Source organism: Rhinolophus sinicus, chromosome 6 (genome assembly GCF_057876585.1).
Source record: "Rhinolophus sinicus isolate RSI-liver-muscle chromosome 6, RSI-T2T, whole genome shotgun sequence".
Lineage (NCBI taxonomy): Eukaryota > Metazoa > Chordata > Mammalia > Chiroptera > Rhinolophidae > Rhinolophus > Rhinolophus sinicus.
Window position 1 is genome coordinate 68306949 of NC_142506.1, and position 26726 is coordinate 68333674.

Below are 26726 nucleotides of genomic sequence, written 5' to 3' on the forward strand. Positions count from 1 at the left end.
CATTGTTTCATAGCTACGTCAGATTCCATTTGCATTAGCGTAGGTAACAGGCCCTGCTGAGTCAGGGTACAGGCGCGTTCCCATGGGTGGGTTTGGGCATAAAACTTGATAATTTGTCGAGTCCGTTCTATCCATTGAGCTAGGGCCTCATTATCTTTCCATGCTGCTTCCCAGCCTTTTCCTTCCTCGTGAAATAATATTCCCTCTGTGTGACCTATTTGAGATAGAGGGTCTTCTTCTAACGAATGACGTCCTTCATTAGCTGCAAATTCAGCTTGCCCCAGAACGCCAAGGCCGGCTCCCAACCCTCCAAGTATCTCCCTCTTATTGCTTACAGACGGCCAACATTGTTGGACCCACCAGGAATGTTGCTGCCATTGGGAGCCTATGGCCTGGGAGCAATTGGGGTACAATGAATGGACCCAAAAATGTTGAGTCTCCCAAGCCATAGTTAAATGAGTAAAGGTAACCCCAAAATGAGCTAGAGTTTGAGTATTCCATAAGGCTTCCCATAAGCGTCCAGGACGCAAAGAGGGTGGTGTACTTACAGACATATCTACCCACCAAGTAATTCCAATCACTTCTGAAGTGGGGACCCATTGATATTTTTCCTGTTTTGTGGGTATCCAGCCACAGGAGCATGGCTGGTGAGTCTGAGGACACAACATACTATGACAGATAGGGCAGGCTGCTGCAAGCCTTTTCCCATCATACCCAGCTATCTTCCTTAATTTCTTGTCATCCATTCCTATAGCTATACAATACTCATCTAACCTGGATCCATATATAATTCTACCAGGGGAATGATCAGGGAGGAGTTCTTGAACATACTTGCCCAGGACGGGTCCTTTATAATAGATATACCCAGAAAAAAATGTATCGAAGTTCATATTAACCGTTGGAGAGGGCCAATGCGTGGCCGACAAAGTGTCAGCTTCACTGTCATAACTGATGATGAGAACGTCACTGTCCAGGAGATGGGAAAGGTCAGCAGGTACCCAAGTTACGTTTTTCATATCCAGTAAGGGAGGGGGCCTGGAGAGACAGATACTGTTTCCACGAGGAAACCATAAGGATAATAACAATATAAGAATCATTTTAGATATCTTCATTAATCATTAGCAATTAGGTGATATAAGAGTAAGGTTTAAGAATAGTTCAAAGAACAAATGTAACTATTATTATTAGCAGGCAAAAAAGGAAGGAAAACAATGACAAAATAAGGGTCACAAGTCCAGCCTCCCTGTGTGGGCATACAGGCCTTGTGCCGTCTTGGGATAGCTGTCTGCCTTCGACGTCGGCGGCTTCTTGTCCCGGAGCTGCCTCTGATGTCCACTGTAGACGGAGGCGAGAGTCAGAGACCTGCAGATGTCCATGGACCATTAGGCGCCTTTTTTAAATGCGAAATGCGAATCCATGAGTTCAGTCCTTTAAGTTTGGCCGCACAGGGATTAGTTAGTAACACCTGAGAAGGTCCCTTCCAATGAGGTTGGAGAGAGTCTTCTATCTGATGTCTTTTCCCATGGACCAGAGCTCCTGGTTGTAAGTCGTGGTCTTTGAAGCCGTCGTGTCCCGGGAGCACACTGTGAAATGAATCAATTACTAGTTTATCAATCCCTTTAAGCTGGTTAATAAGCCCTTGACAATAATGCAGAATGTCTCCTTTTAGAAGGTGGCTCGCATGTCCCCTCATCCAGATGCAGGGGGCCACTGGTGACTATTTCATAAGGAGAAAGGCTACGTTTACCCGAAGAAGTAGATCTCAGGTTGAGGAGCAGGATAGGGAGAGCCTTTGGCAAGGGGAGATGAAAAGCTTCTGAAATTTGGGCTAGTTGGATGTGGATTGTACCATTGGTGCGTTCCACCAACCCAGAGGACCGAAATGACAGGCACAACAAAAATGCCGTGGAATCAGATGGATCGATTGCATTCTCTGCCCAGTGAAATGAGTCCCTCGGTCACTATGCAACTCACAGAGGATTCCCCAGTCGGGAACTATTTCTTCCAATAACACTTTACCTACTGTTAAGGCTGTTGGTCTCCTGCAAGAGACTGCCTCAGCCCTGCGAGACAACATGCAAATCATGACTGATATATATATATATATATATATATATATATATATATATATCCCTGAGATGGTGGCATTGGGATAAAATCCAACTGCCATACCTCAGATGGACCTAAAGAAAGAGAAGTGTCCTTGGGACCTGTGGTTTTCAAGGGCTATAGTTTGGACAGCCACAACACCTGCCATACGCTTTATGAACTACAGTAGGAAAAGGTTTCCAGGAATATCCTTTACGCATGAAGCCATCTTTGCAGGCCCCCCACGTGTGAGGTCACACATGTGTTGCAGTATAAATAGGTATCTGAGGCCCTACAGGTAAAATCAGTGTCTGACTGGGCCCAAGGGGTCCAAGCCACTCTGTTTGCCTGGGTCAAAGGTTCCCACTTTTCGTTGCCATGTCCTCTTTTCTTCTGTAACTGGCCGTCAGAGCTGTAAAAGAGAGTTGTGTATTGATGTAATAGGAAGCAAGGAGCATTCTTGGGTCTGGAGAATTTGAGTGCTCCAGATTAGCACTGTTTAGCCGCAGCGTCGGCTAAATTATTTCCTTTTGCTTCCGTGGTGGAGGTTTCAGAATGTCCTGGAATTTTGATAAATGCCAACTGTCTCGGTTGTTGGATGGCGTCTAATACTTCTGCCACCTGGCTTCCATTCTTTATGATAGGGGTCCTCTGATTCTTCCCGGGCTCATCAGTAGCCCATCTTTAGACATGAGAGGGCCAAGCTGTTTTACTTGGGGCAATAAGAACTGGAGCTTGTCCTTTGGACACCTTCTGTCCTTTTAGAGCGAGCTGTTGTGAAAGGTAACCTGTGTCCTTTTGGGAATCGAGTCATGGCCGAGAGCATAAAAGTCCATCACCCACAGATTGGATTAGAGTGGAATCTCTGGGAAAATCAACATCATTTAAATCAGCCTTTAGTATCTGAGAGAAATAGGTGGGGACTCTCCGTATCCCCCTGGGGCATCACAGCCCAAGTAAACAAGTGAAGGCAAAGAGATACTGACTGTCCTTTTCAACAGGAATACCAAAAAAGGCACATCATACATCTATTACTGAAAAATATTGGCAGTCCACAGGAATAGCTGATAATAGGGTGTGTAGATTTGGAACCACAGGATATCTGGGAATAACTATTTTATTTATTGCTCTGAGATCCTGTACAAATCTCCATCCTTTTCCATTGGGTTTCTTTACTGGAAGAACAGGAGAATTACAGGGGCTCATGCGTGGACTGATAAGCCCCCTTTTTATGTATCTTGTCTAATGGGCTAATTCCAGCTACTGCATCAGGTCTGAAAGGATATTGGAGAATATTAGGCAGAGGCAAAGTTATTTATTCTAATAGGAGTGGCTGACTTCATCTCACCAATATCTGTACTAGAAAAGGGCCCAAAGTCGCATTGGGACGTCCTGCAACAACTGTTCAGTTCCTATTGTGGGGCTTATTGTAAAATCATTACTTTCCCAATTGGTTCAGTATCTGATTCATTTAGTTCTAAATACATTTCGTCCTTCTGGGAAAAGGAAATGTGGGTGTCATGGGTTTCAAGAAAATCTCCCCTATCCAGTGAACTGGGGCAGATTTGACTAATAAAAATACATGTTGCCTGTAATGTTCCCCAGCAGGAAGAGAACAGGTTCCAATTTAAAACCAGAGGTTGACTGAGTGCTGTCCCTACCATCTGTACAGAAGCTTTACTCCGGGGGAGAGGGCCACTGAGCTGGGCCGTGTAAGAACAGACAAAGTACCCCAATGTCCACAAGGGCCGCAGTAATTTCCCCTTTTATAGTAATTTCAATTTTTCCGGAAGTATTAGTACGGAGGAGAAATGCCCTCTCACAAAACCCTATGCTTCCTTCTGTTTCTTTCCTTTTTCTAAATCCCATGTCAGTTTTCTCCAATCCCTCTGAAGGGGACCTGGCTTCTTACAGTAAAAACAGACTCCTCTCTCCCCTTGTCTGAGGGACAGGTCTGGCCTGGTGGCTTAATTGCTGGAGATGTAAGTTCATGATTTTGGCAGCTTTGTCTTTTTCTCTCTTTGGAATAGTTTTAGATAGTTGTTCGGCCAGAATGGCCAGTTTATCAGGACGTGTGGTCGGCCAGTTTAATTTATGCTGTTTAATCAGAGTTACAAGCTCTTCACCTAGTCCTCCCAGAAACGCCCAAGTTAAAGGGTCATTCTGATGACCCTTAAAACTCTCTGGAGAAAGACCTATTTTTTTAAAGTTCTTTTGAAACATTCAAGTAAACCTGGTTCAAGTAAGCCTGGCTCATCAGGCATTGTTTTACATTGCTGGGTTGACTCCAGTCCGTTTTCCGGGGGAAAATCTCAGGTGTGGCTCGGTCAAGCCGGAGGGCTAATTGCCTGCATTTTTCCTGGTCTCTCTCTCTCTCTCTGTTTTAAAAAGTCCTCTACAGGAGTTTCCCAGTGAACCTTATTCAGCCATTTTGTTGCTTTGCTCACAGACACCAGCAGGTGTATTAATTGGAATAGCCAGGATCCTATGTTCTAACAGTTAATTCAAATTCCTTTGCAACCTCATCAGGGCCCTGGAGAGAGTTGGGGAAATCTTTAGTTAGATTCCTTAATTCTGTTCAAGTCCAAGGAACGTATGCAATTGCTGGTTCCCCTCTGCCCGAGACCGGCTTTTCCCTGAAGGGAGCTGTCAGAATTTCTGGTTTTTCTGGTCTTTCTTGGTCTGGATTTCTCCTCTCAGGTTCCCCTGGGTCAGTAGGGAGTGCTGGTGGAGGGCACACAGAGGAGATAGGAGGAAGTGAGGGAGGGCAAGTCTAGGCACGGCGCTCAGGAGGGAGCTGTTGGCATTTATCAGCTTCAGAAGCCTTCTTTAGTTCAGACACAGTCCCTAAAAGTTTCTTATTAACCTCCTGTGGAGAAAAGTATTTATCTGTGCTCCATCTAGGAGCTTCTGATTTCCAATCAAAATCATCGTCCCAGCCATTCAGTTTAATTTTAGAACTAGCTTTTTCCAATTACGCATGCAGAAAAATCTATTTGGAGGTGTCAAAACTTCCCCCACTTTGGCCATTTTGAGCTGGTATCATCTTTTGATCAATTTTTCTATTTCTGTAGGTACCTGCAAGTTGGGGTTCCATACAAACTGCATGTGTAGCCTGCAGAAGTATGAACGGGCGCTGGGGTTCTCGGGGTTTATCAACCTTAGAAGCATGATTTCCTATGTTAGTTTTAGGTTTCTTTGGATGTCTGCAGAGTGTGAACACATTTCTAGTGATATTGTGTAGTGAGTGGGTTGAAGTGTGCTGCTTATGGGTTGAGCTCCAAGGGGCGGTCGGTCACCTCCCGAGTGGCTTCGACCCTCTTATGTGCCTCGGTTTCTCTCCCCGGCTGTCCAGTACATCCGTGAGGACTCGGAGCCAGTCTTTACATGTGCATCCCTGACAAGTGAAATATTTAATGACAGCTGTGTTGGAATTCCCTATGGGGCCACTGCACGATTTGAGGGGTACCCTCAAACACCTCCACATAGGTTCTTAGTCACCTAAGAATACCCAGAATTGAAGCTGGAGAGAGTAAATGCCCCTTATCTTCAGAGCTGAATGAGTCCAGACTCTCATTTATCCAGCAAAAGGTATGTTCAGCCTGTATGTTCAGCCTATTGGTGGGCAACTCCAATCGAAAAGCCAAAATTAAAAACCAGTTGCCCCTTTCAATTCCTATCCTTTAGTACCACCGCAAGGATTTTCTAAGAACAACTCAAGTAAAGTCAGACCTTCTACCTCAGGTGAGGGGAAGGTCCTGGATTCCAAGAGGTAACTCACCCACGTCCACCCGATGTGAAGCGGGGAGCCGGTGGGGTTCAAAGGGCCCCTGCTGGGTCCTAGCACTGGGGCGGGGTCCGCGGGGTTGTCCTGGGTGGGTTTCTTTGGAATCCTGCTGATGTGCCAAGTAAACATCAACGAAAGGACGTCCAACCTAAGAAAAATCTTATAAGAGTTTATTTGAGCCAAACTGATGACAGTTGCTGGGAAGCAAAATCTCAACAGATCAAGAAAACCCTCCCGAGAATGGCAGTTTTGCAGCTTATCTTATACATTGGAATCAAAGGAGGAGACTTGGGGGGGTGGGAGGCGGTTACATGGACTCCATTAGTGGTAGATTGGAAAGTGAGAGAAAGCAAAGTGGGGAAACCTCTGGGATTGGATAAAAAATAGCCCGGAGAGACACAGGCTTCTACATGGGTGGATACAGGATGGATAATAATTAACATTTACAGCACACAGAGGTGGTGTCTGGGGGACAAGATAACGATGATGGATCTGTGGTTGCTCTCTGGTGGGGGGTTGTACCCTGAGGGGTCTGGAAATGGAGATTGCCCTAACATGCCAAAGGCATGTTATCTTAGATGGGAAAAAAAAAGGACAGTAGACGGACTCGCTTAAGGTAAAGGTTGACCTTTGTCAAGGACGCTACAGGCCCAGGACGTGACCACTGCTTGTAGTTAGGAATTTTTATGTGTAGAGCTTCCTATGTGGTTATTTTCCATCTCTGTTTGTAGGGCCACCACACTGCCCTCCCCTGAGCTTGTCAGGTTTAACACGTGGCCCCTTTTTCACCCACAAAAGTAAGCACTTTCTGCTTTAAAAAGCGGCCCATGAGCTAGAGGAGGCCGGGTGGTAGCTGGCATACCAATCTTAGCAGACAACCCGAGGTACCAGAGCTGCCGGAACGGCCCCTGCACTTGCCTTCTCTGCCCGCAGGTGTCGCCATTGAGCCAACGAGCGGCCCACTACCTACCTGGCTCCCCTTTAGCCTTCAACTCCCTAAATGCGTGCTCCTCTGCTGCTACTTGAAAAGGGACTCCAGCCCTTTCTTCGTGCTGTTGCATTAAACTGCAATAAAATAAGAACCACTTATTGGAAGGTACTGAGGTAGTGGTTCTCATCCTTGCCAGCCCAATAAAAACTATGTAGGGAGCCTTAAAAACAGATTTATGCAGCATCCCCACTGCATCCCAAGGAAATCAGTCTCTGGGAGTCAGGGCTCAGGTGTTGATACGTTTAAGAATCTCCCCAGGTGATGCTGAGAGCAGCCAGGTGTGAGACTCTCATCTCCTGACGGCCAAGAGACAAACACCGGGTCTTCGTCACTTAGCAGCTGTGTGACTTTGGGCACAACGCTGGACCTTTCTTGTGCTTCACTTTTCTGGACTTTGACATAATAACGGTGCCTAACTCATAAGCTGGTGTGAGGAATAAGGGAAATGGTGGGTAAGTACTTAGCAAGCTTGCCTCGCATTGCTTTTCATTTTCATAAAGCTGTGGATGACTCTGGGGGGTCACCAGGAATTTCTGTCCCCGTCTAGTCAAGCAGCCAGGTATGTGTGCAGGATAAAACACAGTCCCTTCTCTTCTGAGTAGCTCGGGCGGCTACGTGTCCCCCGATTCGGGTCCTAATTCATTTGACGCCCCTGTTGGCATCTGCTCCCCACACTTGCTGTGCCCCTGTTCCCCTGCGAACACCACGGGTCTGATATCCAAAGTCCTATAGACAGTGTTCACAAGTTACGCGTGGCAACTACTGCTTCGTTATCTAAAACATCAGGCCAAGAGCAAGACCCTCGGAGAACGCAGTTCCAACGAACGGAAATAAATGGCAAGGGGCTGGCAGCAGCCCCACTCACATCCGTGTTTACCCGGCAGGCAGCAGAATGAGCCCGCTTTGCGTTATGTGCAAAACTGTCCTCCCAGGCCAGTTTCCCGGTGCCCCTGACCACATCGCAAAATGAAATAAAACACCGTGAACAGTCACTTACTCCTGAAATACATCTTCCACGCTACAGGTATATACTGTGCCAACCTCTCTCAGCCTGAACCTGAGCTGTCACCCACATTACTTTCTAAATCAGAGGTAAACTTTGTATCATAAAACACCATTCAGAGCGGCATCCATCCAGCCTGGAAGCCATGTCACTGCCGAGACCTGACTATCTAGACACCAAGGATTCACAGCTTAGCCAGCTTTGGGGCATCGGGATGGCCCACCCTGCTGGCATGTGACACAAATGGGTGACTGGGGCTCACTATGCCAATACACCAGGAAGGCCCGTGCATGTACAGTTCCAATGGTCATGGGAGGGGCATGCAGCGATGTGTGGCCCTAACAAGGGCCCCAAAGAGAAGCACAGCATGGACTCGGCCTGACCACGTTCCCCGTGGCCTCACGAGCCCGGTGTTTGCAGGAAGGTGAGCAGTGGACACAGGTAGAGAGCTGGTTCTTGACCACTCTGCCTTCACACTGCCTGTGTCAACCAACATGAGCCACTCCAAAGGCCTGGATGAGACGCCCTCCCAAGGACACCATGACCTTGGACTTCCAGCTGCCAGACTGTGAGACAGGAAATTCCTTGGTGAAGCCACCCCTTGTGTGGTTCGCATTCTGGGCGACTGTCACGACTGAATCTGCCCCCAGCTCGCGAGATTGTGCCAGCCTCCACCCGGATGCCGAGCTTCACACCTGCGGACCGACATTTCCCTCCATCCTCCCTCCTGAACACTAGCGTCCATCACGGGTTTCCACCCACACTACCCGCCATGAGGCTCGGGTTAGGCTGAGAGAAACGAAAGGAACAGAGTCAGAGGAACGAAATCCAGAGGAGCCTCTGCAGATGGGACCGGCCCCCCAGCCCGGTGCTGGGGGCCATAGGGGGGTGACCATGGGACTGCAGTCGTCGTAACATTAGAGTACTCTCTGCCTTTCTGCTGGAAACTGCATGCCCATCACTGTCCCACACAACCCACCTGGCCCAACAGTTTGACGAAATCTCCCACAACCACCCAGGAGGCTGTTACTATCTCCTGGTGTGACGGGGAAACTGAGACTGTCTCCCAGCCTGGCTGGCGGCCTGGAGTCCCTGGCGCTGCCTCCCCGACGCCCCCTGGTGGTGCTCCTGAGGTCGTGCGTGTTCGTTTTGCCCTGTCCTCTTCCCCTTCCTCCCAGGCTGTTCTGGCCGCTGAGGCCCTGGCTGTGTTCTGCTCCAACCCTCTTGGAGTCTTTCAGCGCCTCTCCAAACTCTTCTTTTCACTTTGAAAAATAAATGAAAACAAGGAACCCCTCAAAAAATGTTAAATGCTTAAACCTGTGCGAAGTGGGTCACGGTAACTTCAGCTTCCCCTAAACGAGCACCCAGGACCCCCCCCCACCCCCCACTCCGTGTCAAAGCCGTGTCTCCATCTCACTCTAAGCTCACGTCAAAGCTGATTTCAAGGTTGCCGCCAAAGAGGCTTCTGAGCAAGTCAGTTCAAAGAGCCCGTTTCAGTAGCTATTTTGTAGGAAAGAAGGGCTAGAGAATCTCGGGACTGAGAAAACAACGGCTCAGGTTGACTCTTGGGCCAGTCTGCCCACTGAGTCACCCCAGCTTTCCAGAAGCTTCCAATCGCCTTTCACTCCAGCAGAACTCGCACAAGCATTTTTTCAGGAACGCTCATTGCTTTCCAGGAGCCTGAGTTACATCCTGGAAATGTTCTGCCCTCAGTGAGGTTTGGGACACTTTCCTTTTCCTTCAAGTCCCTTCTCTGTCCACCTGAACGAACCTGCGTGTCCTGGATTCTGGGGGGGGGGGGGGGGGGGACTGGCTTTCAGAGAAGTAAACAGGGAAAGGAGCTGAGGCTCAAATCGGAGGCTCCAGGAAGCCTTTCTTCCTTTCCAGTTCCTGATGCATTAGGTGAGACTTATCTAAGCCCCTCAGGGCATCTCCCATCTGGGGGGACAGAAGATGCTGTGGGAATGTGCTCACATAATGTTAGGAACACCTGGGGAGCCAACAAATTGGATCCCCACAAGACTGGAGCCAATCTAGACTTTGTTCATGTTTCTAGGACTTTGCACTAGAAGTACGCCTGTTGTTCAACAAAGAACAGTCGGAACAAGTGAATGACTGCTTAGCAGAGGGTATTAAACACACTAAATGCCCATGCTCCACTTCTGAAGAGTCCATACACTAAAATTAGTTAAAGGAAGATGAAAACACTCACTGTGATTCTATCACAAAACGGCAGTAACTTACAAAGTCCAGTGCAAAAACCTACCTGAGTAATTCCTGCACAAGAAGCTGAGAATACTGCGAACCCCGGGAAGAAGCACGGCGGTCAAAACCGACGTCTTCCTAGCAGGAGCCGTTGCTGGCAGAGGCCTCTCACGCCCGCATTTCAGGAAAAGCCACAGGTGAGCTCACAGCCTCCACTGGGCTCCTGGTGGTGAGCTGACCCTTAGGAGGGAGTTCCTGGTTTTGTTTTGACCAATGGGCTAAGACCTGTCCCAACCAATCAGAACTATGCCATTACATCGCCATTTGCATCTCTACTGACCAATCAGAACTATGCAATTTGGAACCCTCATTTGCATAAAATGGACCCAACGAGGAACCTGGGTGCACAGACTTTCTTTTCTGTCTCAGTCTCTGCTTTTCTGTCTCAACGCTTTTTGAATTTGTTCATAATATCAATCTTTTAAAACATTATTATTATAGGGGCTGGTCCAGTGGCTCAGGCAGTTAGAGCTCCATGCTCCTAAAGCTGAAGGCTGCCAGTTCGATCCCACATGGGCCAGTGGGCTCTCAACCACAAGGCTGTGGATTCAATTCCTCGAGTCCCACAAGGGATGGTGGGCAGCGCCCCCTGCAACTAAGATTGAACACGGCACCTTGAGCTGAGCTCCCGGATGGCTCAGTTGGTTGGAGTGCGTCCTCTCAACCACAAGGTTGCCAGTTCGACTCCCACAAGGGATGGTGGGCTGTGCCCCCTGCAACTAGCAATGGCAACTGGACCTGGAGCTGAGCTGCGCCCTCCACAACTAAGACTGAAAGGACAACAACTTGAAGCTGAACGGCACCCTCCACAACTAAGACTGAAAGGACAACTTGACTTGGGAAAAAGTCCTGGAAGTACACACTGTCCCCCAATAAAGTCCTATTCCCCTTCCCCCCAAAAGAAATTATTATGTATTGCATTGTGTTCACCACTCAGAGTCAGTTCTCCTTCCATCTCCATATATTTGACCCCCTTTACCCTCATCTACTAGCCCCCTCCCCCCTTACCCTCTGGTAACCACTAAACTGTTGTCTATGTCTATGAGTTTTTGTTTATTTGCTTGTCTTGTTCCTTTGTTGCCTTCAGTTTTATACCCCACATATGAGTTAAGTCATATGAATATCAACCTTCTTTTAACTGAACCAAATAGAGAGCTTTTTTCCTCATCTTGATACATGACTCCTTACTTTCCACACTGAGGTAATTGGCACAGTGGTGATTAGCAGAGTTAGCCCCTGCAAATTCAAGCCTGCTAATTAGCTAAGTAGACTAAATCTTTTGATAAAAATTTCAGATGGACTTGAAAAGGACACACCCATACCACTCTGTACCCGCCTTTCGTTCTCTTTATCATCACAGAACATGTTGGTGGCAGACATATTTTCAAATACGCCCCTTGGAAAGAATTGCAATGTTCCATGGTACATGCAGATGTTACAGAGGACGCGGCTTGCACCGCGTGTGACCTCATGCGAGCACAGTGACAGTTTGCAGCTAGCGATGGGGAAGAAGGAACGACACTCAAATGTACTAACATCCGCGACTCGCCGGGACTCACTCCTACGCTTTTGTCACCGAAGCTTGGGCGTGGGTATGACTCCTCTCTCTGTGGCTGACAAAACGGGTGTGAAGACAGCAGCATCTGCCCGGCCATCTAGTTACAAACAGCCTCGTCGGGAGGCACCCTCGGAAGGCATGAAACGTGTCAAACCTCAAAGTTCGTGCTCTTTTCACAACAGCATGTGGGGGTAACTTCCAGACACAGCCAGTGAAAAAGAAGCAGAGCAGTGCTTTTTAAAAAATGCAGGTAGTTGTCATAATTAGTACTAGTGTTTGGTGAGTGTAGTTACGTGTTTGGTTTGCAACACTGGGAGACCTACCACCACGGCAGAGCCATTACAGCAAGTGTGAGTCTGGAACAAAATACATGAAGAAAATCAGTACTTTTTTTTTTTTTTTTAATAAAACCTCAGACAAAGAGACAATTCTGCAGCTGGCAAGATTTATGAAAGGCATTCTCTTTATAACATTTCTTATTAGTGCACATGATTCTAATAGCCAACATAGTTTCACCACTCACATACCGTATAACAATTTATTTAAGAGTATAAATATATATATAAAATACACACAAAATTTTACAAAGACACTAAATGGCTTCTGACCAGTGAAGTCATGAGAGCAGAAAGTAAGGATTGAAATCGAACGTTCAGCTGTTCCGACTGCAAAGAGTGGCGTTTATTCGCCAGCTGTCCGAAACTCATTCATATGCTAACAGCCAGTTTCCACTCACCCAGCCAGATGCACACGCACTATGTACGTGGGGAAAGGGCAGGAGACTGGCGCGGGCTGTTTGAAAGAACTGTTCTCCAGGCCCCGAGTATCTGCCAGCAGAACCACTGTGGCTTTTTCAATTCCACGGAGGCTTGTGGTCCAGAATGTTAAACTACTTCCTTACTGTAGGATCCCCAAAATCAGAATATCATCTTTATGAGCTGATCGTAGATATAAAGGTTTTTTTAAACCGTGAAATATAACAAGGATCTTTAATCTTCATCAAATCAGGCGCAAGCTCTTTCGTCAGCCCTTTAACAAAACAAGCCCGTGAAGAGAAGGCCCAGCCTCTGACCGCCCATCCCACCCGCGCTGAGTGTGACTGGCAGTGTCTCCCTGTTTAAGCTATACTCCTGCCGCCCCCGCTGTGGACCCTGGGTACCATTCACACAGAGGCCAGCGAACCACCCAGGCAGCACGTCAGTGGTAAAGATGAGCATGCGAGTTCCAGACAATGAGACAGCAGGGCACTGACTGCTCACGTGGTTTTGGACTCCCCGTTTCGGTCTGATTGCCCCAGCGCCCCAACATGGTAGCAGCTGTTCCGAAGTGGGTGCTGATGGACGTCTGGGGGCCACACCAGGCAACCGAAATCAGCAGCCCACCCTGTTTACAGACCCCGGCCACGGGAAGGCCACCAGCACACACGGATGTCCTGGGAACAGTCACGCTGGTTCCTGCAGGAGAGCTGCCCACCTGTCCGCTCTCATGGTGCCCACCGCCACGGAGTCCGGCTGGGCGTGCCTTTCCGAGCCACGCGGGGCGTGAGAAGGGAGCTCAGACGTGCGTGGGCACGGCTTTCCTCCAGGGGCAGTCAGTCCTGCCTGACCTGGGGTGCTGCTGTCCTTCTCCGCTACCTTGGTGACAAATGTCCCAGGGTTTCCACGCATCGGCTCTCTCCTCAGACTCGAAACAGAAGAGGAGGGCCTGGGCCACGGAGTCCAGCTCCCGGCAGCTCTCCGCGCAGCGGCCAGGAGCGCAGGCCCCGACGCCCCTGCAGAAATCCCCCGCCGCGCTGCACAGACGGTCCGCACAGGTCCTGAGAAGCGGGCCGTCACGGGGGCGTCCTGCGCGGGGAGGAGACACAGGTGACCACCTTTCCATTGGTCATCAGGCACCTCCCCCTTCTGTGACTCTTTGAAGGCACAGCGACCGTATACAGTTCCAAACCAGCTAAGATTATTCAGCTTAGCTGCTAAAGAAGCAGGTGGGCTTTTGAAGGATCAAATTATTTCAGCAGAAGTACTTAAGTATATTAAGTGGGAATTCAATCAACAAGCTGCTATCTTGGTAATTAATGTCAAAGCAGCAGCATTAATTAGGCTTCAGTTAATGAATCAGACCAGGAAGGAAAAGATGTCTGCGATCCCTTAAATCAGAAAACTCTGACTAACCACAAGTCCCATTCGGAGTACATACCTCTCAGCACAGAAATAATGATGTGAACAGTCTGCTCTAAGCAATGTTTTAACTTCAAGAATTGTGGGGCGAGATCAACCACCCTCTTCAAATCTTGGGACCCAGAATTTTCTTCTTGTGCTTGAGTTCTGGAACTTTTCTGTGTAAATAAAGTTACTATTTTTAAAAATACAGAAGAGGCTCCATGGCAGTAAGGCTTGGTCGATGTGATTTTAGGTGCCAGAATCTTATCCTCAAGAAAGAGAGTGAGTTTAACTTTGTCAGCAGTACTTAGGTCTATGTCGCAAGCAAGACCGAAATACAACATCAACAATTGCTGGTTGTTGTTTTTTTAAATAAGAATTAATTTTAGTTAACTTTAAATCAAAGCCCAATCACCCTTTTTCATGAGAATGGAATAAAACAACAGTACCATTTATTATTCAATATCATAAAAGATAAATTTACTTAATAGATTTCCAATTTTAACTTTATAGCTCCCATTTATTTTATTTAAATAAAATTTTCAAGCCATAGAAATTTCTCCCCCTTTTAACACACTGACTACATACTTAGTGCATCCCTTTCTATTTACCTCTAAGTGACAATAAAGTAATTTATCTCATTCACTTCACCCGTATTTTAGACTCTAAGCACACTGATTAGTGAACACAAGTTTTTAGCCCATGACCATCCAAGCGAAAGCTGACGTTCCCTAAACCAGTAGGAGTGAGAGCCGGACACATTAGCGCTCATCAATGTCTATTCGCAGCTTGTTTGTCACTCAAACTGGGAAGTTTGACACCCAGGAGGACAAAGCTGAAGAGCTACCTGCTGCACGTGCTTCCACTGAACGTGCTGGCAGGGGTTACCTGGCCAAGGATCAAAACTGAAACCCACATAACCACAGGTGAACCCAATGACATAAGACGCACTGAACAAAAGGTACAGGAAACAACGGAAAGCTTCTCTTACTGTTCTCCATTCAGCAAAGATGTTTTCAAGAGACGTAATCAATGCCATGGCTTTCGAGCTCATCTGCTGGGTAACCTACAGAGAACGTTCAAATGTTTTATTACACAGTCATTTCTTAGAAGTAGAAAGACCCTAGAACTCCACGGGGCCACAGGGGGAAGAGTGTGGTCCACGTCAGATCGGCCAGCATCCAGTTAGAGAGCGAGCAGGTGGGATGTCCGACCCTAGCTCAGGGCACCTGGTCAGCGATCTCGCGGGAACACCAGCGACCCTGCCTTGCAAAGCGGTGACGCTCACACAATTGTAAGCACCTAGTCCAGCGACCGTCATAACTCACGACCTGTGACACAGGTGTTAGGACCTATGACAGGTGACATGCCTGGGCCAGAGCACCAAGTAACTTGGTGAATGGCCGCTGGACAGTGACAGACCAGGTTTTCCACACAGGCCTCCAGGATCACACCCAGTCTTTCCTCACGCGTCACCTGGAAGGGGGGGCTGGTGTGGTGTTTTACGCTAGGGAGCTGGAGCGGGGCCAGGAGGCTTATTTCAGGAAGTCACTTAGCTCTCCATTGGTTCTATGAAATAACTGATGTGAGCCCCCCGACAAAATACTCAGTTCAAGATACCAGATCAATCCATGGTAGTTTCCTTTCTTAAGTGGAGAAGTAGAGGCCTAAACAAAGGACCAGCAGAAAGTGAACACTAGGTGTCAGTGTCGCTCCACGCTGCGGGGCATCCCCTCCACCTGCATCCCCACAGCCCAGAGCTACGTCAGGATCTAGCGAAATATTATCAGCGAAGGGCTATCGCTTTGTGTGGGGTGTAAATGTCTAACTAATACATTGTTTTGTACACTTGAAACTAATTAAAAAAAAAGATATTAACAGAGGCCACAGTAACTCAAGACTAACTTGGGAAGGTATCACCATGACATAAGGATCCATCAGCCTTTTCAACAAAAAACAATTCAACACAAACTAAAATACATGAATTTATAAACATCTAATTCATTGAGTTCAACTGTTTTTAAAAAGCCAACTGAACCCACCTTCTGGCACCACACAGCCTCCCTTGTTCGCGCTCACCTCGTTGCGGGCGCACTGCCGCAGGAGTTCGTGCCGCAGCTCTTCTGCCTTTTCCATCCCAGCATCTAACAGCTCCCGCACTCCTGAGCCGACACCGTCCCAAAGGGCAGCCATGAAAGCCTCCTAGACACAGTTTTAAAGCATTAACTGGCAGGTTCAGTTTTTATCTATTTTTTTGAATTATCAAATAATTTCTATATTTTATGCTTATTTTAGGAATTAATATATTCCAAGTTTATTAAATTCAACTACAGCTAGCCTAAGAACTAGCAGTCCCTAAGGGGAACAGATCAGCACATCTGTAACTTAGTATCCCACATGTAACAGGTGGCAGAAGGCTGTCTGTCACCTTGGCGGGATACTATGTTGCGAGAGCTCAGTGACATTCAAACACTATGTTGTCAGTAGCCTGCGGAATCTAAGCAAGCAGATACACAGTTTCTAGAGTTAGGGTTTTTCCCGGGTGGACTGGCTGAGCAAACCCTCCATGGCAGTTGGCGCTCATCAAACCAAGGTCCAAGTGGGAACGTGAGAATTCCAAAATTAGCAGTACACTCAGCCAACTTTGGCTGAAACAAAATGAGTTTGTACTCATTGATGAACTAGTGAAAATATGAGCTGCTTTAAAATAAACACAACGGGTCCTGCTTAGTGACATTGTCATCAGAAGGCCCCACTGCCACTCAGACGGAGCCTTTCGAAGCTCATGCTGCTACGTCACCTGGCCACTGGCCGAGTCGTGGCGTCTGTTTCCCAGAAAATGGAGCTTGCTCCCTTTCAGAACCGCTAACTGTCCCACACACTTCACAGCGTGTTGCACCATTTGGATGACTTTCTTTTGAGCGTCTTTTACCATCGATGAAATATCTGAACAGCATCCCTATAAGATAAAAAGGGACCAGTATATCAGATACATGAGATTACAGGGGAGGTAAAGAAAAACAACGTGAGGAAAATAAGTTCTGCATTCACTGACATAGTGACAGCGTTTCGTAAGTCTCAGAACCGGAAAACATGAAGCCTCTCGCTGCTGACGGTGATAAACGACTAAGACACAAGAGCTCACACACCAGCCGGAGACACAGCAGCAAGTCCACAGGTAGCCAAGCAAGTCCACAGGTAGCCAGCCAGACAGAGGACAGAACTGCTAAGGAAGGAAGTGGTGGCTCTGCCGCGGACCTTTCCCCGCCCCAATAGCCATCTGACAGGTGGCTAACAGCTATTTCCTTTTATCAGGGGAGAAGGAACAGGAGAGAGGAAGGGGGAGGGGAAGGGGGGAGACACACTTCTAACAGAGGCTGCTACTACAGCAAAGCACACCCACGAGGTCAACTTGTGAGTCACTGGGCACGAGCTGAAACCCAACCCATAACCAGAGCAAGACGTGGCCTCTCTTCCCCACAGCCTCACTAAGCCTTGGCAGAGCACAGCAGTCTGACCTCTGGGCCTGGGCTCAACCCCAACTCTGTCACTTAGTGACGTGACACTGCGTGGGCTACTATCCACCCCGGGCCTCCATTTCTGCGTCTACAAAACGGGGATAACATCAGCCCTCCCCCTGCGTTGTTACAAGGACTAAGCGAGCTAAGCTTTGCAAATGACAGACTCCTGTGGCCGGCACACAGAAAGCCAAGGGAAGTCCTGGCTCAGCAGGTCAGTCACAGACCCCAGTGTCAGGCTTTCAGACCTGAAATCCCTTCTGAAAATGCTACGGCTCTAGTCTTGGGGGCAATGCTAACAGGAAAAAGCCAGTAAATGCTGAAGAAATGACTTCTTCAAATGACAACTGCAAATCGACTCACCTGCAAAAACAACTGTAAGTGGCCTCCCAGCTTTTTAACCTCTTGTCTCAACTCCTCTTCAAGCCGAGCTGTGCAGGTGCCGGGTGTGACGTCACTCAGCCAGCGCGTGGTGAGCTCCACAAGCTGCCCGAAGGCACATGCCACCTGGACGGCCCCCACCTGGGCTGCCCGATCAGAGGAGAACACTTTGAAAGAAGAAGGACAGTTATTGGCAGGCATCACATCCAAAGAGAAGAACTCCTACGTGACACCACTCAAACAGTTCAGACAGCCAGGAAGTGCCACTAGATGTGACAGTCATTCAAACACAGTGCCGTGTGCAAATAGTGACAGCTTGTGCGAGGTGACAGCAGGGCGGTGCTTACAGTCATCCTGACTGTCCTCACGTTGGTCGTCGTGGGCTTGGGAAATGGCCAGGAGTCCCTGGTACACTCGAAGGAAATGATCCACCAGGCTGTCCGCCATCGTCCTCTCTTCACCATAACTCTGGCCAAGGAGAGCTAATGACGAACCAATGAATTCTCTGCAAATTCCAGGGAGAAATGATTCTGCGGAATTGGAGTACGTGGTGCTTGATTTCTCCACGAATCCTGTTTCAACAGAAAACAGCCGTCGTAAGCCTGGATTTCAGCCACAGCACTTTCAAACAAATGCTCCATGAACCACTTGTCAATACACCCAAAGCAGGCTATGCTCGTCTCACTGTGTCCTCATTTCTAGACGCCAAGGTGAAGGCAGATCCACGAAGAACCCACTGCCCTGTCAAATGACATCCATCCTCAACCGCAGCATAAACCACAGAGGAGCGAACACCCGTCGTTTCATCGCCTTTATTTACTATTTGGTAACACTTACCTGAATCAGGGAAAACGACGGCAGAATAAAATAATGTAAACGTAATACACATAGGTATCATAATATAAATAAAATTAATGTCATTGACTCATGAGCTGGAAGACGAGGCAATAGAGCAAGTATATCAGAAGGGACGTCTCAGCAGCTCTACTTTACAGCAGTTCCTTCTGCGGGTTATACTATAACCTATAACCTGGACAGGCCGGAAGCAATGATCACCTCCCCTTAACAGACCTCGCATTTGGGGGACAGACTCAGACATTTCCTAAGCGCTGTCCACACCTTGTGTAAACGGAAAAGCTCGAAAGAGTTCATTCGGAGCCCCCGGGGACGACTTGGTCCCAGAAGCGACCACTTGGTAAAATGATTCTCAGCGACTACAGAAGATTGTTTTTCTGGCCCAGTTCATAGGCGATTATAAACAGCAAACTAAAAGGAAGGTAGAATGAAGCACAGGGTGGGGACTAGCAAGAGTCTAGACCAAAGATAAGAAAGAAGAAGAAAGAGAAGGTGCGGCACGAGGCAGTCCCGACACCACCCTGAGCGTAATGACCGTATCCGAGCCCCTCACCTGCCCTGGCGGACACGTGCGCACCGCACCCCTCCTCGCATAGACGCTAACACACACCCTGCACATTACTCTTCTAGTCATGAGAAGATAGCCCTGTGCATTTCTGCACATACATACCTTCTACATCTGAATTTAGCCAGTCTGCTAAAGGCTCTGAAATAAATCACATACCACGGAGTTTGCAAGTGGAAGGGGTCCAGCTGCTCATTTTACAGGGGAAATGGAAACTTCCAGAGGATTAAAGGACTTGCACAAGAACCCGAAACGAGGGTGGGAGAGCCAGGATCTGACATTTACAAGAACCTTTGGTGAAGGACACACCTGAATGTGAAGAATGCGAATTCTGAACCGGGAGAGCGTGAACGTCACGCAGACAGCCCGAAATCCTTCTGTTCTTCACCAAGCTTCTGCTCCTGAGAAAAGATAAGCCAGAGAATAGCTCTTGGATCCCACGTGGAATGAGATCACTGAGAACATTCGTTTCTAAGTTCTCCAAAGAAAATTTTCGGCTGTACATGTGTGTTTTCCACAGAAACATTTTCATCAAGGATTAACTTCATTCGGTTCACTGAGCAAGAATTTTATTATTTACAAGTATTGTTCTGTGCGTATAATTAACTGAGTAAATATTTATGGAGTACCTTATTTATAGGCTCTGGGCTCACTGAGCTTCAGGTTCATAGGAAAGAGAGGAATTGGGCAAATCATTACAATAACGTGAGGCGTGTGGTGAGAGCACAGAGAGCTGTGGCAGCCTCAGGCGGAGAACTCGACCTGGCCCACGGGGCGGGGGCGCCTGACGCTGAGGGAGGAAGAGGGGCCAGCTGAACAGGGAGTAGGCGTGGGAAGCAGGGAACCCTGTCTCAGACACAGGCCCCGAGATGTGGCAAGGGCTGCAGGGCAGGACGTGAGGGAGGCTGCGTGGTGTGCAGGGCCCAGCCCAACGTGGGCCTGGCACGTCAATTGAGGAAGCTGAGATTTTGTCCCGGGCGCACTCTCTTGGGAAGGATTTTAAACAGGGAAATAAACAATCTGGGAAAACAGATATTCAAATAAATCTCTGCTTCGCCGTGTGACAAGCAGAACGAGGTGAAATGCAGCAGAAACGGGGGAAGGGCTCCACCTTCACTCTTCCTTTGCTGCCTCTTTTCCCCGTAAAAGCGCCCAGATCTCTGCACCGTGTGGGACTGGCTTCTGGCTATGGCTCTGCCTTTCTAGCTGCTTCTGCAAAAAGCCGCCTACGTAAACACTGCCATCATCCGTCCATTTTCTAAGCTCCGACGCCAGCCCCCACTGTGTGAACCCCTCGAGCTGTGGCCTTGATCTAAATCTAGTGGCCCCTCTAAAGTCTTTTCCTTAACAGAACTCTTGACTATTGCTGGCCAAGCAAAGAAAAACACTATTTGTTGAAAAGATTGGTAAACAAAAGCATATTCTATCTGTCGTAGCCTAAATGTTTCCAGTACCAACCTTCCCGGGGATTCCTGCAGAAGAACACGGAAATTGGACAGGTAACAGGGAGCGGCAACGCCAACTCTAAGGGTTCGTGTTTGTACTTCGGAGAGAAAGGAAAGGCGCATTCTGACAGTGAGTCTGAACTAGGAAAACGAATTCCTCTCCACTGTCGAAGGTAAATAATGTTTACACTCAGATAAAGAAAGTGCTTATCACATTCCTTTCCAAGAATTTTTACTTAACAGCAGGGGAAATTTTCCTTTTCACTGTCAACAGCACCTGTCAAAGTCTACAGGCAGCCAGGCTGGTCATTTCACTGCAGCACTCCCTGCCCTGAGACTCTTCCATAATTAAGAATCTGCCAGCCTTCCCATGCCCCGCAGCCATTCGCAGCATTTGCGATTCTGTCATCAACATTCTTACAAAGCTGAAACTTCACTTACAAGGCCTCTGACCAAGAGCAATTCAGTTTTTTAATGATGCTTTTAAATTATACAAGTTCTCGAAACATCTCTGCCAAATGAAAACACCGAATTTCAAAATCTTAGACAATATTAAGAAAAGTTTTTATTTTCCAGTAACGATTGAAACTCCTCTTGATTCCTAACTATTAACCTAAGAGTCAGCAGGAGATAAACAAGGTGTGAATCATGAACATGCAATGGGCTGACGTTTCAATGCTTGTTAATCGTCAATGCTTCTATTGTGATCTACAGTCCTAAGCAATAAGATTTATATGCTTATTATAAAAAAAGAAGAAGAAACCAGTAATGCTAACATCTAAAGGGATTTATAAATCACCTTCTGATGGCTTTGCAATCCTGGTTTGATTTTTTCAGAGCTTATGTTACTGCAGGGTGGCTTTAGTATCCCGAGCCCCAGCCATCCAATTCCACCCAAGGACCATTTCATTTTGGGCCAGAGCCTAATTCTGCTTCGAAGTCCTCAAGACAAACCAGCTGAAGAGATCACTGTTTACTGGGATTAGATCAGCAGTCACATCCTGTCTGTATTCCAAATATATCAAGCACCCAGTCAGAAGAGTTTCCATTTACTGAAGCCCGTCCACTGTGGGAGGAGCTTTTACCGCATTATCTCTAATCCTCACAACAAGTGAGCAGCGTCATCATACAGTCACCGCCACCGTCTCCCCTGGCGGGCACAGTACAAGCAGCAGGAGAAGCAGCGGCTTTTGCACGCGGACCTCACTTCATCCTAATGATAAGCTCGTACAGTAGGGCTGTCCTAGTGTCTCCATCTGACAGCTGAGAACACTGAAGCCTAAGACGGAACGTCACCTGCCCAACGGCCACACTGAGCACAGACTAGAAGCCAGGCTCTGATGTGACTTTTTCACTTTACTACGTTGGAGGGGATACAGATGTGTTCCCTAGACGCAGCGAGCGCAATCTGTTTCAAGGACATGCTTCGTCGTCTTTCAGCTTCAAATGCCTCGCTGTTATGTATGTCACACACAACATAAGTGTATAGAGTGTTATGTCTTGGCTATTTCTTACCATAACTTAGCAGTTACCATGTAGCAAGTAAAACAAAAGTAACGGGAAAGGTCGCCATAAAGTAGATCCATCTCTGAGATTTTATAAATGAGATTAAAATAAGCACGATCAAAACCAAGAAAGGCCTAAAAAGGTTTGGAAATCCAGATGGATGCTGAGCTGTGGCTGAAGGTGATGAAGTTAAAAAAAGTTATTTAACCAGAACAGTCCTGTTCTTTCAGACGCAAAAGAGAGGCCACACAGCACAGCAGTCAAGAAAATCGGCATCTTTGGCGGCACTCAGAGCAGGACGGAGAACCAGCTCTCCCCTCCTCAGCTCGGCCGGTTTGGACAAGTGATTTCACCTCTTTAAATCCGCAGCCTCCTCACCTGTACACGGGGTAATGGCAGCGCCAACCTGACAGTGTGGGGTAAGTGCCACCTGAGATAACGCTTAGCAAGCACTCAATAAATGTTCTCGGTGATGATGACAGTTCTGTGGGTGAAGGCCATTGGCTCCCACCTCCAGAGAGCTGGCCCTGAGTATACACTTGGAGGCCCCCGACCTTAAAGTCATTCACCCTCCATCTCAGGGACGCTACTGTCCCTGGTCAGTCACCGCAGGTAAAACCAGGGTTTGTCCTTGAGCCTTCACCCCCCTCAACCCCAGCGCCAGCACGTCCTCACTGACCCGTCCTCCTGACTCCACAAGCCAGCTGTCCTCCAGCCCTCCCAGCCGGCCTTGTCCCTCTAGTTTCCTCGATTCCTGCTCCTCGAGGATGGGGTGACTTTTTATTCATCTTTGTATCCTCAGGACATGGCAGACAGTAGCCTTGTTTAAACACCAAACTAAGAAGGATTTATTTAAAAAGAAGTATTTGTTTATAAAGCAAACGAAGCAGCTACGATGGTTCCAAGGCCATGGCTTCTGTATTATTTGGAAGCATTTGCCTTTCTATTCACCAAGCGTCTGAGGCCCAAGCAGAACGAGCTTTTCCTTGAAAAGCAGCCATTCACTGTGGAAGTCTTTTATGTTCTTAGTTAATAAGCAGCAACAGTCCGATATAAAAGTTCTCCATCACCAAGATTTATTCCTCTGTGGTGCTCAGACTAACTGGACTGCATGTCAAATTCTGTACCAAACAATAAAGTATCAGAGAATATGCCAAGTTCCTGAGAAAGGGTAATTTACAAGTAATAAACACTGTCCATTTTTATAGGACACTAGATCTATGCTACTCTAAGTTGCTCGTAAGACATATATGCTGAAATACTGAACATTTTTGTTCCCACTTTAACTGACAAACAATTTGGTGCCCTAAGTGCTGTGATTGGGCCGGTAACATACCATTTCTCTTACGTTACTGGGTTCACATCCATCACAACAATAGACAGTCCTTTTAAAATAAGGAATTGGCACATGTGCAAACCCAGACAAGAAAACCAGTAACACAAATGTCTTTACCTCCTTCTAGAAAATGAGGAAACTGGTGCACTGGTAATGTCAGCTTCCCACTCGTCATCAGGATCGCAGAAGATATCCTCAGCCCTGTTACTGCTGTTACTCTACAAAAAATAGAACAGAATTTCTATTAATAATGAATTTTAAAATCTTTAGCAACAAGAAAAAAAGTCTAAACACTTTGTTACATTTAAAATAAAAAATTATCAAAATTACAGGTTACCTAATGAAAGTCTAAAACAATCACATTCCTGATCAAGTGAAAACTTAATCACATGATGCTAGGAATTATATTAAAAGAGATCTACTAATAAAAGTAACAGCAATCATTGAATAATTCAGAAATAATAAACAGGATTTAGAAGGCAGGAAAAACAGAGAAGACAAAATCCTCAGGAGAGAAATAGAAGAATAATCTGATGTAAAGACTCAATCACTTGCTAGTTGAATATACCATGATCATGATAATAATCTATGTTTTAATTTAAATATTTAAAGCAATAACCATTAAAGTCCTAACAAAGTACCATGTGGAGCTCAATTCACAAACAGTGTAATTATATGGAAAAATAAGACTAGTGCAGTGGACAGTTGAAAATAGGAAGAAGGTAATACTGAGGGTCACTCACCCACCAGATTTTAGTGTCTACCATCAACACAAGAATGATCAAATGACCTCAGTACAGTTTTGTGTTGTTCTAATTACATTGGCAATTGACATTCATTGTAGAAAATTTAGAAATTATTCATACATATAAACACAAAGAAAAAAAATCTAAACACTCACAAACCCATCACTTAGAGACAAACACTGTCAGTGTCTAGGGTTCCTGTCAGTGTTTGGGGTTTTCTATTAGGAAACCCGCATTCCTGGAATTAACCCAACTTGGTCACGGTATCTTTCGGTTTCATTTACTCCATTTCATTTGGGATTTCTGCTGCTGTGTTCATATCAAGATTAGTTCACAATTCTCTTCTGAATCATCTTTCCAGTTTGTGTGGCTTTTGTGTTGATTTTAATCAATTATTCTAGCATCCTAAGACAACTGTGACACTGTCCATCTTTCACTATGTTCTAGAATAGTTTAAATAGACTAGGATTTACCCGTTCTTTGGAGGGTCAAGAGCTTACCCCAAAAACTGACTGGGATCCCCACTGTTTTTTTCCAATGTCTTTCTTTGTGGCTGGTTTGTTGACAAACTTTTTAATTTATTGCATGTTTATTCATCTATTAAGTCAACTTTCATGATTTATCATTTACTAGAAAGTCTTTTCTTTCTAAAAAATTATCAAATTTATTAGCACACGGTTTTATATATAATTTTTAAATGCTTTTGTTATCTTTACTTTAATGCCACTATCTACTCCTAAAATTACACGTTCATCTTTCCAAAGAACAAGGCCTTGAGTTTATTAATTTCTAATTTATCAATTATTGCTTTTATTTTTAACGGTTCCTTCATTTGCTTTCCTTTGTTTTATTTTATTATTTTCTAGATTGAGTCAACTATTTACTTTCTTTTCATTGTTTCATTAAATAACTCAAGCATTAAGGCTATAATTTGGCAATGTCCCATAAGTTTTAATGTATAATATCTTCATTATTACTATCTAAGTAGTGTAAAATATAATTCCATATAGCGCCACATTATTTAAATGTGAAATATTTAACAAATAGTAGCAACAATCTAATACAGGTTGCAAGTATTTATTAAATGTTTTAGGGATAAGATAATAATATAGAGAAAAATTAACTTTACATTCATACGTCTCAAGTACACCACAATAAATTCTGTGTTTCCCTGAAAATAAGACCTAGCCAGACCATCAGCTCTACTGCTTCTTTTGGAGCAAAAATTAATATAAGACCCGGTCTTATATTATGTTAGATAAGACCTCGTCTTATATTACAGTAAAAATAAGACCGGGTCTTATATTAATTTTTGCTCCAAAAGATGCATTAGAGCTAATTGTCCAGCTAGGTCTTATTTTCAGGGAAACACTGTTGTACATGACTCAAACATGTAAATGTTTACAAAACAATTTAAAGAAAATTCAGAGAAGTGGGCAATGTTTCAGTAAGATCTCCAGACTGATAGATTCAAATACACCAAATTAAAAATGCCTGCATAACAAAATGAAACCAAGAAAAAGCCAACATAAGCAGGGGAACAATGTATGTTATAAAATAAAGATTTGTTATCAAAATATGCAAGAACTTTTATAAATGTATTAACTCATTACCCACACTTCAGCTGTTTAAAAATTCAAAGGACATGAACATGCACTTTTCCCACAACGAAACAAAGAGTCAAACCCTCAGATTCACTTGTAATTAAAACACACTTGTAACATTGGTAAGTAGCAATATTCCTGGAGAGCAAATTGTGAGCATCAAAGTATGATAAAAAGAATCATATTTTTGGTACAATTTTATAAAGTAGAAGACAAGGAAATAAGGTATTAAAAACGAACAGGTGTCTAGGTATTCTTATAGTTGTGGCTATTAAAACAGCAAACCACTGGAAACATCCAGAGCACAGCAATGGGGACGTGTACACACAATTACGTAAAATCGCACATTATCAGGCACTGCAGATCATTTCAAATGATGCAAACTGCTTTATGTCTTCACATTTCCTCTTCCCTTAAGCTTAAATGTAAAATTTTAAAAACACACAATTATACCAATAGATGCAGCACTAAATTTCTCCATTACAGTCATAATTATATGAAAAGAACCCAATAAACCCTATCTACAGGCAAAAGTAAAGTAAATATACTTAATTTCATGCCTGGTTGGTTTTGTAACATGAGTTGCTTTCTCTTTCATTTGCCAAACTTTCTTTACTGAGAACACATCACTTTCATATTTTTTATTTCAAAAAGTCTAGAGAGATTTTAAGAACACCAGACCTCATACAGCTCCTTCATGGCTGCAAGCTTGGATTCGAACTTTTCCAGGCTCCAGGAGGTGGAGATGCCCAGCCGCAGATTTCGCACCCGGACGCACGTGTCAGCACCACTTCCCCCATCGGACACTTCATGTCTGCAGGAAAAACCACAGGAGATACTCATCGGGAAACACACACGCCCATCTATACTGAGAGCTTGCTGAATTACAAGAACTCCCGTACAAATTCAGCCACTGATG

The 26726-nt window shown here is 45.9% G+C and overlaps 1 protein-coding gene across 2 annotated transcripts in view; it reads right to left on the reverse strand.

The window, feature by feature from the left end:
- Positions 1-12086: 12086 nt before the first annotated feature.
- KIF14 (kinesin family member 14) overlaps positions 12087-26726 on the reverse strand; it is a 44368-nt gene continuing 29728 nt past the window's right edge. Inside the window, exons 21-30 of one of the 2 annotated variants that reach the window (XM_019750799.3) lie at positions 26489-26621; positions 23575-23675; positions 19480-19571; positions 18098-18322; positions 17733-17917; positions 16652-16810; positions 15931-16053; positions 14843-14917; positions 13889-14027; positions 12087-13536 (exon numbers count right to left, since the gene is read on the reverse strand). In XM_019750799.3, coding sequence (XP_019606358.3) covers positions 13247-13536; positions 13889-14027; positions 14843-14917; positions 15931-16053; positions 16652-16810; positions 17733-17917; positions 18098-18322; positions 19480-19571; positions 23575-23675; positions 26489-26621 — 1522 coding nt within the window. In that variant the 3' untranslated portion in view covers positions 12087-13246. Of the gene's footprint in view, positions 13537-13888; positions 14045-14842; positions 14918-15930; positions 16054-16651; positions 16811-17732; positions 17918-18097; positions 18323-19479; positions 19572-23574; positions 23676-26488; positions 26622-26726 lie in introns of those variants that run through there. The other variant, XM_088799185.1, reaches the window with a different exon arrangement.